This window comes from Sceloporus occidentalis, unplaced genomic scaffold (genome assembly GCF_023333645.1).
Source record: "Sceloporus occidentalis isolate IW3139 unplaced genomic scaffold, rSceOcc1.0.p SCAF_49, whole genome shotgun sequence".
Lineage (NCBI taxonomy): Eukaryota > Metazoa > Chordata > Lepidosauria > Squamata > Phrynosomatidae > Sceloporus > Sceloporus occidentalis.
Window position 1 is genome coordinate 4184667 of NW_028317029.1, and position 15521 is coordinate 4200187.

Here is a 15521-nt window from a genome sequence, read left to right on the forward strand (position 1 = left end):
GAACTAATAGAGCTTCCTAAGAGCGCTATGGTTAATTATTTGATTTATTATACTTTTATTGCATTACTGCATATAGTTGGCTTTTATTATTATTATTATTAATATTTTGTGGCTATTTTGTTAGTGATATTTACTTATATGCCTACATACTCATTTTTATGTATTTTAAATGCATATGATTTTAGGTTATTATGTCTGCTTGACATTTTACCATGGTGTGCTATTCAGTAGTCAACCATTTTCACCCAATTTACTGTAAAGATTCTAAATTACAGTCCTTTTTGAACCTGGAGTGAAATTAGTACATTTTGAGTAACGGTCCTTAGTCCTTGGTACGTCTTGTGTTCATTGGTTGTACAGCCTATAATAGCTGTATTTCTAGAACCATGCTGGACAATGTGCATACAACTCCGCAAAAAGCCTGCTCTATAAGCCTGAATAATATGTTTGATCTTAACTGCTTCATCCATTTTTATCACAGTGCGTTAAGTGGCTTATTTTTCATGTGATATGATTTCCATCTTAGATATGTCTTACTTTCATATTCAATGCTAGGGGGACAGGGAAACAAATCTAGTTATTACTTGGAGCTCTCTATGGATTTGCAACAAAAGATGAACTCCAAGCCAAGTCTTTATAAGAAGCAACTAGATGTAATGTTGGTAATCGTCTGATAGGGACATAGGATCAGTGGAGCCAGAATGAGGAATTATGGTGGTTAACCATTTTGTGCAACAGTGTCTTGGTTTTAATATTTTATATTGAAGAATTTTTGGCATTGTTTGAAAAATACCATGTTGTTGGATTTGCAAGTAACAGAACTTTAGATTTCTGTTTGTGCATCTTGGAGAGTGGTTTAGACTGTCAGGACAACTGATGGCACCAATGATGCAGAACGTGGAGCAAGAATAGTCCCAGCAACAAATCCAAGTAGGGTACAAAAAACAAAGGCATGTAAGTGGTCAAGAGTTTCAAGGTGGAGATCAGGTGGCAGAAACGGTCAAACAGAACCCAGTAAAATAAGCCAGGAGTTAGCATCAGAGATCAAGAAGAGAACCAGGTATGCCAGGTAGAATACCCAGGAATTGGTAACTGGACCATCAGGACACCATCCATGGAACAGTCTGGACATAGGATTTGCTCACTACTCACTCACCAGGGCCGCCATCAGAAATCTCTGGCCCAGTACAGGCTAAAAGCCTGGTACCACGTGTCCATAACATTGTCCCAACCATACACTGACAATTACCCACACGCGCATGCTAACACCAAATACTAACACACATAGACACATGCAAACAACATACAATGACATACACTTACATACTCTAACATCATACAGTGACAAATGCTAACATAATACGCTCACACACTAACAAACATACACTCATGCATAGACATGCTAACCCCATGTACTAGTACACACACATACACTCTTAACACTGCATGTGAATATACACACTCATGCTAATACCATACAGTAAAAAACACTAACACCACACTCTTCTATACATGCACACACTAACAAACATACACTAACACCCCCCCACTGACTCTAACACTATATAAAGTACTGTGCAAAAACAGGTGTGAAAAATGCTGTAAAGTAAGAATGCTTTCAAAAATAGTTACGTTATTAGTTTATTTTTATCATTTAGCAAAATGCAAAGTGAGTGAACAGAAGAAAAATTGATATCAAATCAATATTTGGTGTGACCATCTTTCCCCTCTAAAACAATATCAATCCTTCTAGGGGCACATACACACAGTTTTTAAACAACTAACCACAGTTCTTCTGTGGATTAAGGCAGCCTTGTTTCTTTCTCTCTTTTTTATGTAATCCAGTCAGACTCAATGATGTGCTCTGTGGGGGGGCCATACCATTAAAATACTTCCACATTCGAACATGCTTACATATACACACTAACATATCCTTCCACATACTGTAACATACTAACATATTTTTCCTCACACTAACATACATACACATACTAACAAACTTACACACAGTAACGTTGACCTGAAACACCGACCTAGCATTGAGAGAGCAGGCAGGCCAGCTGGCCCTGGTACACCAGTATTGGGCGTGCTCCCTGATGGTGGCATTTAGCGCTACCCTTGGATACAGGTAACTTGACTTACGCAGACATGTGCTGGCACATTTACTCCTGTTGCAGAGTGAGGTCCTTGTGAGAGATGTCTCAATAGATGGTAATCTGCTTCTGACTGGCGCTTTTTGGAGATTGGATGGTTGTATGATGTGTGGGTCTACCAAAATGTCTCTAAGACCCTGCTCCTCAGAGATTATATGTTGCAAGTCATTAAAGGTACAGTCTACGGCCACAAACAGGCTCGCCAACAACAAAAGCATATTAAAGTAAGCACTACTTAGTACTTAGTAAGTACTTTTAATATGCATTCTTTATTTGTAAGAAAATGAAAAATGCTTATCTTGTTAAAATGCTGCAGCATTCTGGCAGGAGCTTAGACAAATCCTCATTGGTGTAGTGAGTGGTGACATGCATACATTTGTAAGACAGAATGTGTGTCAAAGTCACCTGGTTTCTCCTTTGGTCCTCTAGTAACAACTATTATTTTTATTATCTTTTATTTAAATTAAGCGCCAAGAAATGATGCAGCGCCGTACAATTTGAATGTGGCAGTTAACACACACATAACAAATATACACTAACACAAACACATACATCAGGAGTTGAGAACTCAGCCCGTAAGCTTGCCATCTAACCTTATGGTGAGCTCACGATCTAGGGGAAGTATTACGTATCCGGTCATCTACTGCAGACAGCTGTGTCTCAATAATGAAGGCACAGAAATCTCAGTCCTCCTTGCACAGAAAGCAGCCTGACGCAATGCTCATTTGTCTGTGTCAAGGTATTTGAACATCAGGCATTTGTTTTACTAAGCACTACGTCGCTAGTCTGGTTCACTGTGCTGCAACTTGACCTTTCCTACCTGTTCATTGCCCAGTGCCCTGGTAACTGCATTATAGCTGCTCCTGCCCTTACTATCTATCACTTGTTATTTTTTAAACCCTTTAGCGTGAGCCCCATTTGGTCACTCCTGACATTTTCTTTTGGTTTACCCTTGATCGTTCTGAACCCTGTCTTACCCAAGTACCTGATGCTGCTAACCTCCCAGTACCTGTAATACTTTAAAGGGTTATCACTAGGGGCGTAACTGGAAACCACTGGGCCTTGGTGCAAACGTTGCCCGGGGCTTCCAACTTCAACAGCTAGTCTGTGGCCCCACACAACTGGTTTGTGCCTTCAATGCCCATTGCCCCCCTTCCAACATACACACTTACACAAACTACACACACTCCATCTCAACAATATTAACAATCTACTCAATTAGGGAGTAATTGGAGGTAGGAGCATACATACAAGGGGTTGTAGTTTAATCCTGTCTGGTACGGGTATCCAGCGGAGGGGCTGGCGCCACGAGGCAGAAGATAAGAAAACAAGTCTGAGAGGTAGAGGTGTTCAGAATAGAGATGTGATAGGTGGGAGATAGGGAAGCCAGTTGCAATAATCCAGATGAGATATCACAAGGTAATATATTTGCATTTTATTTGTGTCTTGTTTAATATAAAAGGGACTCCTCCCTTTGCTGTCAGTCCCTGCACCCCAATTCCGGTCTATCTTCTGGCCATCGACCCATCTGTATCTGATATCCTAAGTCTAGTTAACGTCTTCATGATTTACTTTTCCCGCCCCAGTCGGTTCTGATTTATGAGAAGATTCCCCACTTGTCATTAACAGGATGGGTATTTGTATGTTTGTGGTGGGAAACTGTATGTATGTATTGTGACAAACCCTGTAGCATGAGGGCCATACATGTCACATTTAGGGGTCCTAAGCACAGTCCTCTAGGGCAATTAGAGTCGGGAACACCAGCTTTGAACAAAACAGCACTTTATTTTAATCGCTTAAACCCACCATATATTGCACAATGCTACTATAATCATCTATGGGTTGGTTTGGTATAATGCCCAAGCCTATTGGTGGCCCCAGCCTGGCTCCATGACCACCGTGATGATGCATACAAAGAAGCACATAAGCATTTTAAGCCATTTGGGTCCAGCTTGCACTCCGCACCGTTTGCTGAACAAGGCTGAGCCAGGAGGCCAAATCCCATCATATATGGCAACCTAGTTATGAAGAGAGACTAAAAAAGTTAAAATTATATACGCTAGAAAAACGGCGTCTCAGAGGGGATATAATAACATTATATAAATATATGCAGGGCCAATATAAAGAGCTCTTCAGTGACCTGTTCATTAACAGAAATATACAAAGAACAAGAGGTCGTCCTCTGAGACTGGAAGAGCGCAGGTTTCATAGACGACAAAGGAAGGGATTCTTTACAGTGAGGACAATAAAGGTATGGAATTCACTTCCAAGGGAGGTGGTGTTATGAAATACATTAGATACCTACAAAAGGGGCCTCGATATTTTCTTAGAAAGGCATGACATACAGAGGGATATAAATAGAATAACATTAATATTTTAGAGCTTCTTGATCCAAGCAGAAATCCGATTGCCTCTTGGATTCAAGGAATTTTTTTCCCCTGATGGCAGAATTCGAAGTAGCTTAATTAGGTGTTTTTTTGCCTTCTTTTGGATCAAGAATACAAAGGTTAGGTAGAAGGGTTGAACTTGAGGAGGGTGGCACTAGTAAGTTTTATTTTAGGTTTGTAAGCAAATGCATGCATGAGAGGGGTGTCAGAAATGTAGTTAGGTCAGCGAGCTTGAAATCCTAGGTCAAGCCAACGTCATCTCACCCAGCTTTGGGCTCAGGTAGCCTGCTCGCTTGCTGATGTCTGAAATGCGGCACCTTGAGACCGATAAGAGTGGAAGAGGATATTGTGCCCCATATGACATTTATCAGCTGCTGGTTTTAAAGCACCAGGGGCGATTTAAATCCACACCAGAACCTTATATTACAATTAAAGTAATTTAGTATGGGCTAGAAGGGCAGCGACTTATGTATAAATAGCGTTATTAAGCGGTATAACCAAAAAACGAGTAACGACTGGTCTGCATGTAACCGAAAAGCAAACAGCGCGCACACGTCTAATACGGACAGTCCCAAGCAAAACAGCGAGCAACGGAACGCGCTCCCAGTCTATGAGCGCCCTCTGCTGGAGCACCGCGAGTACTGCACGGGAGGCGGAGCGAGCCCCGGTGCCCCCGCCCCCGTTTCTGTAACACAGTAAGTCAGGCTGGTTCCGGTAGGCCGGTACATCGTAGAAGACATGGCAGCCGCCGCCAGACTGCTGGTGTCCTCGTGTTGTTTGCTGGCCAGATCCCGGCTATCCTCCCCCTCCGCACACGGAGCGTGTTGGCAGGTACTGAGCAGGCGGAATCCAGAACAGGCGCGATGCTTCAGGTAACAGGCTGGGTACAAGGCGAGGGGGTCCTTGGGGGGCACATTAACCCTGTACGCCACATTAACCCCCTCCCTCCTGTATCAAGTGCGCTTTTATCCCCCGCAGGGGGTAGCAGACATGTTTATATATAGATATAATCTCCTGGTATCTCTCTTGCGTTAAACTTTTCTGCAAGTTCTGAATGTCTAACCCCTGGAGTGCCGGAAGGTCACCGGACTGTCACTCTCTTAACCCTTTCCTCTTGTTACTCATTCAGAGTCTTCTTGCCAGCTCTGTTAGTCCATTGTGTTCCTGTTCTTTTGATCAGGTGTTTTATGGCAATCTATGTATCATATAGAATAAAGCGGCGTTCTTTGACTTGTTTTCTATTATGGAAAATCTACAGCTTGTGGATGAAGCAGGTGAGTATCAGCCCTGTGCCGGGAATGGTCCAGGTACTCTTATTACTGCTGTCACCTGTCAGACCCCATAGTAAAATGCTTTGCATGTGTGGGTGTCCAGCTGTCTCTGGCCTACAATTCCCACAACCGTTTGCTAACTAGGAACACAGCTTGAAAATGGCACTGCATTATGGGAGTTGTAGTCCAACTATAGTTATAGGTGTCACAGCTGTGTTTGTGTGTACCGGTTATAGATCGGATGATGCGTTAAATGGTGCCCAACGATATACCGGTAATATGAAAGGGTTACACAGAGGCTTGGTAGGGGTATTCTAGATGAAATCATATATATATTCTATAAATCATAATCATTTATTCTATTAAGTGTAAGCTCCCCCCTGGTATGTTTGATGTATAATTAAGGGAGAAAGGTTGCCATTGCAGGTTTTACCAAAACAAAATCAATTTATGAAACTGTTGAGTGCATTTAGTTTGTCAGTTGGTGTAAACACTTTCAAGAGGTTTGTGGTAGAAACCGGCTTTACGATCCCCTGACCGGATTTCACGTCCCTTTCTCCTCCCCACCGTTAGGATAGTCGCCCACAGAGAGGGGCAGAAACCTGACGGGAAGTAAGCATCCTAAAGGGAAAGGATGATTGGCCGGAGCGCAGGAAGTTGGTCGCTGCTCCCTCGGAGTAGGTGAAAGGTGTGTGACGTAATTGCTATTAGCTGAGTTCTGGTGTTTAGAGACGGATGGCAGACGTTGCCATGGATACCGCTACACCTCGTGTGATGTGAGTGGGGAAGAAAATCAAATAATTTAATGAATTGATTATTAAGTACATGTAAGGTTTCCCCAACACATTTAGACGCTCCTTTGCTTAGTGCATAATGCTTAAATCATATTTCTTTTTTTCTTAAAAACGAACGCTTTAACAAAGTCGACTGTCGTCGTCCGCACTTTTAGCTGAACCCAATTTGTTCATTTTTGTCCGGATTTCCTTTTTCCTAAAGACGCAGCCTGGGATTAAGAGCCATTAACGTGAAGCCCGTAATGCGTGATTATCGTTGCGGATGCTGCTCTAGGTGTCCGCGTTTAATCCTGGATTTAAAAACTTGCGATTCCTTGGCTTGGGCTTCCGATGGTTGTCTCCACGTTCCCGTCCTCTCTGGTGCTGATCAGCAGTAACTGCGCATGAGGTCCTGTAATATGTGTTCTTTACCTGTAAAAACAGGGCGCCTGACAGCAAAGCTCCCCCAATAAAATCAGTGGCAGCACTTTCTGCACATGTGGGGGTCTCGGTAGACCCCCTGCAAATGTCGGCACTCTAGATGGATGGCTTTCAGTATCTGCATCTCCGGCAAAGAGCTGCGGCGGTGCAAATGTAAAGCAAGCTTTCTGATCCATCGCTGAATAGGGTGACTCGGCTATCGTGTGTTGCAGCGTAAACGATGGCTGACGTTGACATTTATTAAATATTATTTATTGCCCATTATACATTTTTATTTCTTCTCAAGGGATCGTGGCTTTCATTTGAAACGATACTCCTACGTATAAAACAATATTTGTGGCGCTGATATAGACGTAGAATAATCCTTCTAGATATATACCCAGTTTCTTTTGGTATTTGGGAAAAAACGTGTAAAAGAAAATTGTTGGATTAGCGTTAAATAATACTCTGATTTTCTGTATGTAGACGTGAAAGAACAGGTTGTTGGTTTACGGTAATCTCTTAAATCTGAGCTAATGTTCCTGTTTAGGGTCGGTAATCTTGTTCAGTGGCCGTAATAATTGCACAATCCAGCCCCACACATAGGATTAGTGCGATACAATGTATGGCTTGTTCTCAGGTTTCTAATACATGCAGGTCAATCGGTGCGGTAAGCATGCATACATAAAGATTCAACTATGGCTGCTGAGCGGGGGGCTAGGACGCTGTGAGCCCCCACTGCATGCGCAGCACTTTGGGATTGAACAGGAGTCCCTCTGGACCAGCAGCATTCAGTTGGAACAACTTTTTGTATATACGTTTGGTGAATTCCCTAACACGATGTATGTATACCGTCACACTCACCTGCATTGCACCCAATATTTATTTATTTATTTATTGGCTGTGGGGTTTTTTTTTCTTCTGAATATCAGTAAATATTGTGTAACGTTTTTGATGCATGTTTGTTGTCTCCTGACTTTCCCAGTGCGATTTACCTGCGGGTTATTTGGTACAGGTGTCTCACCTTGTCCCTGCTGGACTACACTAAGAAGGAATATTGGCCAGAGCTAATGTCTGAAGCACCATGCGTGAAGCCTGAATATTGTTGCGAACACAGATGTATTTTGCTATTTTTACGACCATGTGTTACTTGCGTAGAGACGTTTCAGATCCAACTCTTTAACTAGCAGCTTATGACGGAAATCCATTATAAAGTTACTTTTTTATGCTTTGTTTTTTGACAAGTATTAAATACACATTCCTTGCAATCATAGGGCAATAACAAAAGGATATACAGTTATAGTGGGTGTTCCTGGCTCGTAAATCCAAAAGCCCCAGTGGGTTTTTGAGACTGGGGCATTCTGTTTATCGCAGGGCAGTATGGTAAGAACTCAGTTTGATTTGACCGGTGTAATAGCCCTATGCACATGCTAAAAGCCACTATACAGCGATGGTCAACATGTTTGTCTGCAAAAGCACATCTATAGAACAGCGACATTAAAATTGTAGCCGAGGATCCTCAAGCTTTCTTCAAAACTTGATATCTTCAAATCTTAAGTCGAAATATGCATTGTATAGAAATATATATTTTCATAATGTTTCCTAATGCATAACTGAAATGAATTGTATAAAATGTGCTTTTCTAACTGGATGATCTTCTTTTATGTCTTTCAGTTCAGATGATAAAGTCACAGTGAAGTTTATAAACCGTGATGGGGACACAATGGTAGCTGAAGGAAAAGTTGGAGAGTCACTTCTTGATCTCGTTGTAGAAAAAAACTTGGATATTGATGGATTTGGTAAGTATTTTTACCAAAGAGAACATTTTTATTTATTGACGTTATAGCTGGTTGCAAAATCGTAATACTGTGTGAAAACTTTTCGGTTTATGGGAGTGTTTGTGTGTCTGTGTGTGTGTACATGTATATATTTCTGGCTGTGGAGAAAGGGCCTTAGATAACCAGTTTTGAGAAAAGTTTCTGACTCTACGCAGCAATACCTGCGTATGAAATATATGCTTCAATCAGCAGTAATCTCTCCTATCATGAGCCTTGAGGTTTTTGTACATACAATGCTTCATGTATGGCATCAAAACACGGCACGCCCTTACGAAAAATTACTGCAGTTTTTTCTGAAGTAATACTGCAGTTTTTTGGACATGAAAAAACTGCAATACTGCACTTTTACTGCAGTTTTACTGCATTTGTACTTCACTGTACTGCAGTTTTACTGCACTTTTTTTTTTATATTGCAAACCTGCAGTTGTACTTCAATGTACTGCAGCTTTATTGCATTTGTACTTCCGTACAAAAATAACTGCAGTAAAACTGCAGTACAGTGAAGTACAAATGCAGTAAAAGTGCAGTATTGCAGTTTTTTCATGTCCAAAAAACTGCAGTATTCAGAAAAACTGCAGTACTTTTTTCTTAAGGGTGACCTCTGTAAGTGGACGGAATGGCGACTGTTTTATTTTCCCGGCTATGCTAAAGTTATGTAAAAAGGAAGGGGAGGGTGTAGTGCTGTCATGTGTTGGATATATTGTTCCTGAGCCCAGTGTCCCAACCATGTGCATTACTCATTTTTTTTGCTTGTCCCATCTAAGTATTTCAAACATCCAACAAATACTAAGATAAGACAGACAACCCGAGTAAACACAAAATTCAGCTTTTAAATGATTATTTGATTTATTGAAGGTAAATAGTTAATCAAAACCTATATCACCCACGTGATAAATTTCCCCACTAAACCCAATATCTGGTTGAGCCACCCTTGCTGGCAATCAGTGCAATCCAAACTTTTGTGATAACTGCCGATGAGTCTTTTACACTGTGACGTTCAGCCATATTGGAGGGCTTTCAAGCATGAACTGCCTTTTTTAAGGTTGTGCTGCAGCATCTCAATCGGATTCAAGTCAGGACTTTGACTTGGCCTCCAAAACCTTCACTGTTTTGAAACATTGAGAGGTGGACTTGCTTGTGTGCTTCGGTTCGTTGTCCTGCTGCAAAACCCAACTGCACTTGAGCTTTAGGTCACAAACTTATGGCTGGACGTTCTCCTTCAGGATTTTCTGGTTAAAAAAAAAAAAAAAAAAAAGTTGCCCAGATCCTAAAGCATCCCTTGGGGCTTTATGCCAGATGTAACAGGACCCGTGTCCAGAGAGTATTATCCCAAAAGTTTTATGTTTCTTGAATTTCTTTAGATTGTGGCTTTATCTGCTGCCTTTTGAGACTGTTTAGCCGACTTCACTTTGCTGCCATACCCGTTGAACCTAAACATTAAATAGAACCTGTCTTGCAATCATGTCTGGGTGTGTCTAATGACATTGAACCTAATAATCAATTCAATTTAATTGGTTGATTTAGTAACTTCATTAACTCTTTCACACATGGCCGGGTAGGGTTGGATAGCTTTTTTTTTTTTTCCCCCTTCTGTGCATGAAATCATCATTTATCTTTGGCTAATAGTAAAATTAGTTTATCTAAAAGATTTAAGTGTTACAAATATGCAAAAATACTCTTTTACAGCACTGTATGTGATTGGGGTAAAGACCCAAGTATTTATTAAGTTTCCAATTCCACACACCCAAGCCATAATATGAAGTAACACTGATGTATTTCCCATCCTGTATGTGTTTATCTCCATCTCGTATGTACATGTGACGAGTTCATATATGTACGACCGGTAAGTTTGAATGTTTTATCCTGGGCCCTGGCTGCATTGGACACATTCAGTGTTTTCATATTATAAAAATTGAGTAACGGCCGTACAGCCTATTCCTGAAATGCAGTTCTAAACATTAGATGGGTTTTCTGTAAATGACTAGAACTTCAATTTTATTTGGGAAATTCACCGCTAGTGTACTACATCCCCCCCCCCCCACCTCTCTCTGTTAAATGGGGATGTCTGATCACGATGTCCATAGGAATATTGGATAGAAGCTGATTAGCACTAACCTTTTCCTTCATCAATAAACTCGATATATTCTGGAGTTTCATATTGATTTATTCACTTATGCCTTGGTAAAAAATGCAGAAAACAGTCCTTTAACAATGAATGATGCTATATCATGAATGTGATATAAATATACAGCGCTTAACATAGATATAACCTGCCATATCCTTGCTTTTTTCTTCCTACGTATGTGACGGTGTGTTTTGCAATTCTAGCCAATTCATACCGATGGATATGCTCCATTCTGTCGGTCTGTTAGCTTTGTAAGGTTTTAATCTATACGATGTCTTTACTGTGCCCATCAGGTGCTTGCGAGGGAACGTTGGCCTGCTCCACCTGCCACCTAATCTTTGAAGATGACATTTTCCAGCAGTTGGAGCCTGTTACTGATGAGGAGTTGGATATGTTAGACCTGGCCTACGGACTGACTGAAACGTAAGGCTTTTGAGAAATCTCTTTAGCCCCCCTCCCTCCGTTATTGGCTTTATTCACCTGCATGTTGAAACTGTTGACCTCTTGTGACTTGTAATACTAGTATGACGCTGTGACTTGTGATCAAGCTATTGGCACATTTTTATATTTACCAACAAGTACAGGTCATGGGATTCTTGTAACTTTATCTAGGTGCTAAAAGCTCAGATTAACCAAATCAAATGTGTTACTTTTCTTTTTTTCCTCCTAATTTAGGTCAAGATTAGGATGCCAAATCTGCCTGAAAAAGTCCATGGATGGAATGACTGTCAAAGTTCCTGAGGCTGTTGCTGATGTCCGGCAGACAGTCGATATGGGCAAAAGTTCTTGATACGCCAATACTTGGAACTATTTTGGAAAACTGACTTTTTATAACCATCATTTTAATGTTCTGCAATTATTATATTATAGTGCACCAATTAACTGATTTCTGTTTTTAAACTTTTTGTTAACACACTGCAGAAGTTCGTATAGTTTTATGTATAGCCTGTCGACACTGAAAGACAAAACACCTTGAGCTGAATAGTATCCTGTGAAAATCTTGGTCGGTGTGTTGGATTGCTGGAAGTGTTAGGCGGAACATTTATGATCACATAATAAAGAGCGTAAGTCAGCACAGGTATAAGTCCAGGGAACATTTGTCTTGCTTAGCTATAAATATATATAAATTATACCCTCAATTTGAAAATAGATGAATTACCTGTTATGTAAATATCACAGTGCCGACAATACCAAAAGTGGACTTTCTTCTGCGTTGTAAACGCTGTGTGTCTGAAGGTAAACTATTCTTCTGCAGCTACTAAATGGTAGTATACCCAAATAAATAATATAAAATTGCCGTCCTAGTCTGCTTAAACTTTGAGGTTAAAAAACATGCCGTATGAGGGAGTCTGCCGATAACCCAAGGTGAACCATGACAAGGTCCTATTTGAAAAATTCTCTGAAATTGATTAGTTTTGAAACTTTTAGAGCGTTATTAACTATACAGATAACAAATAATGGGTAACTAGAACTTGTCCTTTGATCTTCCGAACAGATTGTCCGTTAGTGTGATAGTTTAAACATTTCTTCCTTTTAAAATAAAAGTTGAACTCTTCTTTATCATGTTCTGGGTGCTTCCATTGTAGTCTGCTAGATAAAGTGAACAAATCACAGTGATTTATTTTGCAATATAGGCAAAATTTTAAAAAAATCACGTACCAAAAACTGTTTTATAGGATATTATACCAAACCATCTGTCAATTACAGTACATTTTGTAAATTGGCTCAAATTAATTTGAATAAAATTCATGTTTTGCCATTCTGTACATTGCCAGAATTCTGCAAAAGTAATGTTTTCAATAAATCTTTTTTTCCTAGCTCCATGAGTATGTAGAATTATCATATTGACCATTATGTCACTAAAGGAGGGTAATGCCAATGCAGAATGTTGTTTACCCCCCTGCAATAATTGAGACACATGACCAGATGCTTTTTTCTTTTCATGGAAGTGAAAATGTACTTCCCTTTAACACGTGGGCAGCTTTTCTGCTCACTCATCTGTATTTGTGACGCCTGATTTGGCCACCGCGAAAAACAAATGTAATACATAAATCTTTCTTCATTTGTTCGTTGTCGCGGCAGCCCTTTGAAATATACTAAGAGGGGGAGAATCTTGCTCTTTGAATTCAACTTCTACAGGTTTATTCCCTGTTTCCATGGCAACCAGACAGACAAATGGGATTTCCGAAAATGAAAATATTGGACGAATTTTGTCCGAAGATGGAGACGGATGGCTTTCATCGAATACGTAGCCCCCCCCCCAAAAAAACTAACATGAATTTTCCGCTGGCGCCCAAGTCTAGCAAAAATTACAGGACACTTGGGTCTCTTCTTCAGGCTAGTTAAACAAATGAAGCTGTAACGAAAGGGCAGATGTTGACAGTGCATGGTTTAAAAAAGAAAAAGAGACCGAATTATCAAATAGGCCAAATGGCTTGTAACTGTGATACATGTGCCATCAGATTCTGTGGCCCTATTACAGGGGTGTCCAACATGCGGCCCGCGTAAGCCAGGGCAACCGGTTTTTATTATTATTTATAAAGGTGGGGGGGTCATTTTTGGTTTTGGTTAAGTGAACTGTGAATGTTTTGGTCCAGAATTTTCATTTTGGTGCGTCCCTAGAATAAATAGAAGTATTTCATTTTTAATTATCCTGAATTTGTAGTCGCAAACCTTTCTAGGCCCAGACATCAGTGAGAGGAAAAGTAAAGGTTTTGTGTCTTTTACTTTATTTTAATTAAAGGCCATATTTTTTCACAGTGAAAAATGAATGCGGCCCTCGCACGTCTACAATTCTGATGAAGTGGCCCACTGCAGAAAAAACATGGACACCCCTGCCCTATTACAAGAATGTGATGGAAAATAAACGTATGATTTGACAATAAATTTACCGCATGTGAAGGCATCCTGGTAGATTAGGGGAACAGAGAGTGCAGAGTTTTCTGTGTATTTTTAAACATGATTGGTGTCATCTTGGAGGCTCCTCGGCTCTCGGCACCCTGTCGGATTTAACCAGACTATGAATACTACTTTGTTTGGCGCTCCTTCCAAGAGTGCAGCCAGATTTACCCACTTGTCTGCTTCTCTGAATAGGTGGGTTTTTAGTGAGTGTTTAAGTAGAAAACAGTCTTACAGAGCCGGGTAGGGAAGCTCAGAGAATAAGTACAGCATCTGTAAAATCATGGATAATGATAGGAGAAAGATATAAGTGGGCAAGTGCAAACAGAACTGTTAGGAGACTAAAATAGGGGCAGAGCTATAGAAACAACATGCCGTCAGATAAGAACCGTTTGGCCCATCCAGTCTGACCAATTTCAGAATACCTTCCCAATTCCCTGGTCTTATATCTAAGATAACCTTATGCCTATTCCATGCATGCTTAAACTTCTTCACTATACTAACATATACCACCTCTCGTGGAAGATTATTCCGTGCATCTACTACCCTGCATGTAAAGTACTGTATTTGCTCGATTATAAGACGACCCCCCAAATTCTGAATTTAGGAAAAAAAGAAAAAGCTTGAATATAAGACGACCCTATAGGAAAAAAGTTTTACCAGTAAATGTTAATTCATGTAAACTATTTTCTTTAATAAAAACTATGATTGAGAAAAATATTTTGTTTTTATTTCCTTTTATTTTCAAACCTGCCCCCCCCCAGTTATGCACATCTGCCCCCAGGCTTGCCACTGTGCCCCAGAAATGCCTTATACCCCTTATATGCCACTGTGCCTCATGATATGCCTTTTAACCCTCTATATGCCACTGTGCCCCATAATATGCCTTTTGACCTCCTATGTGCCACTCTGCCTCCAGAAATGCAATCCATCGCGCATACACCCTTTGGCTGTCAGAGAGAATTCTCCGCACCGGTGCGGGGACCTCTCCTCACTGACAGCCGGGGAAGGTCTACACAAATCACGTAGATGTCTACACGCGGCCCCGGCTACACACCAAGGAGTCAGAAGCACTGGTAAGTTGGGGGGGGGGGCTTAAGACAGGAGGATCCAGGTCCCCTGCAGCGCTGCGGGGCGTCTGGATCTTAGTCTCATAGTCAAACCTATTTGCTCTTAAAAAAACCTTGTTTTATAATCTAGCAAATACGGTAATATTTCCTGACACTAATTTTAAACTTTTAATTTAAATTTAAGACTATGTGCTCTTGTTATATTAGTTTTTTCTTTAAAATATATTGTCCTTCTTTATCTTCTTGATTCCTTGTTTGTATTTAAATGTTTCTATCATATCCCTCTGTCACGTCTTTCATTTTACCTTTCCTGGTATGTTTTATCCTACAATCCATAAACTAGTTTAGCCCCTTAAGGACCAGGCTGTTTTTATTTTTTGTAACACTTTTAAGGTGCTCGTGTTTAGCTGTAATTTTCTCCTCTCCCATTTAGTGAACCCACATAAATTATATATCATCTAATTTCCTATAAAAATAAAATAAAATATGAAAAATTTAAAAAAAAGCAAATGTTCTCACTTTTATTTGAAAAATATTTTATTAATCCAAAAAAGCTAATGAAAAACCTGCTAAATAGATCCTACTA

At 40.3% G+C, this 15521-nt stretch overlaps 1 protein-coding gene across 1 annotated transcript; it reads left to right on the forward strand.

Moving 5' to 3' along the window:
- The first annotated feature begins 5278 nt into the window (after window positions 1-5278).
- Window positions 5279-11757, forward strand: LOC149288930 (adrenodoxin-like). Its single transcript, XM_089491272.1, has 4 exons — window positions 5279-5412; window positions 8679-8803; window positions 11261-11390; window positions 11643-11757. The coding sequence occupies exons 1-4, from the start codon at window positions 5279-5281 to the stop codon at window positions 11755-11757; spliced, it is 504 nt and encodes a 167-aa protein (XP_089347398.1).
- Window positions 11758-15521: the final 3764 nt, after the last annotated feature.

Excerpts from the sequence above, each read along its gene's own strand:
- LOC149288930 (XM_089491272.1), top strand. The coding sequence starts at position 5,279 with ATGGCAGCCGCCGCCAGACTGCTGGTGTCCTCGTGTTGTTTGCTGGCC. Across the intron at positions 5,413-8,678 it reads GAACAGGCGCGATGCTTCAG|TTCAGATGATAAAGTCACAG; the intron begins GTAACAGGCTGG and ends TATGTCTTTCAG. Across the intron at positions 8,804-11,260 it reads CTTGGATATTGATGGATTTG|GTGCTTGCGAGGGAACGTTG; the intron begins GTAAGTATTTTT and ends TGTGCCCATCAG.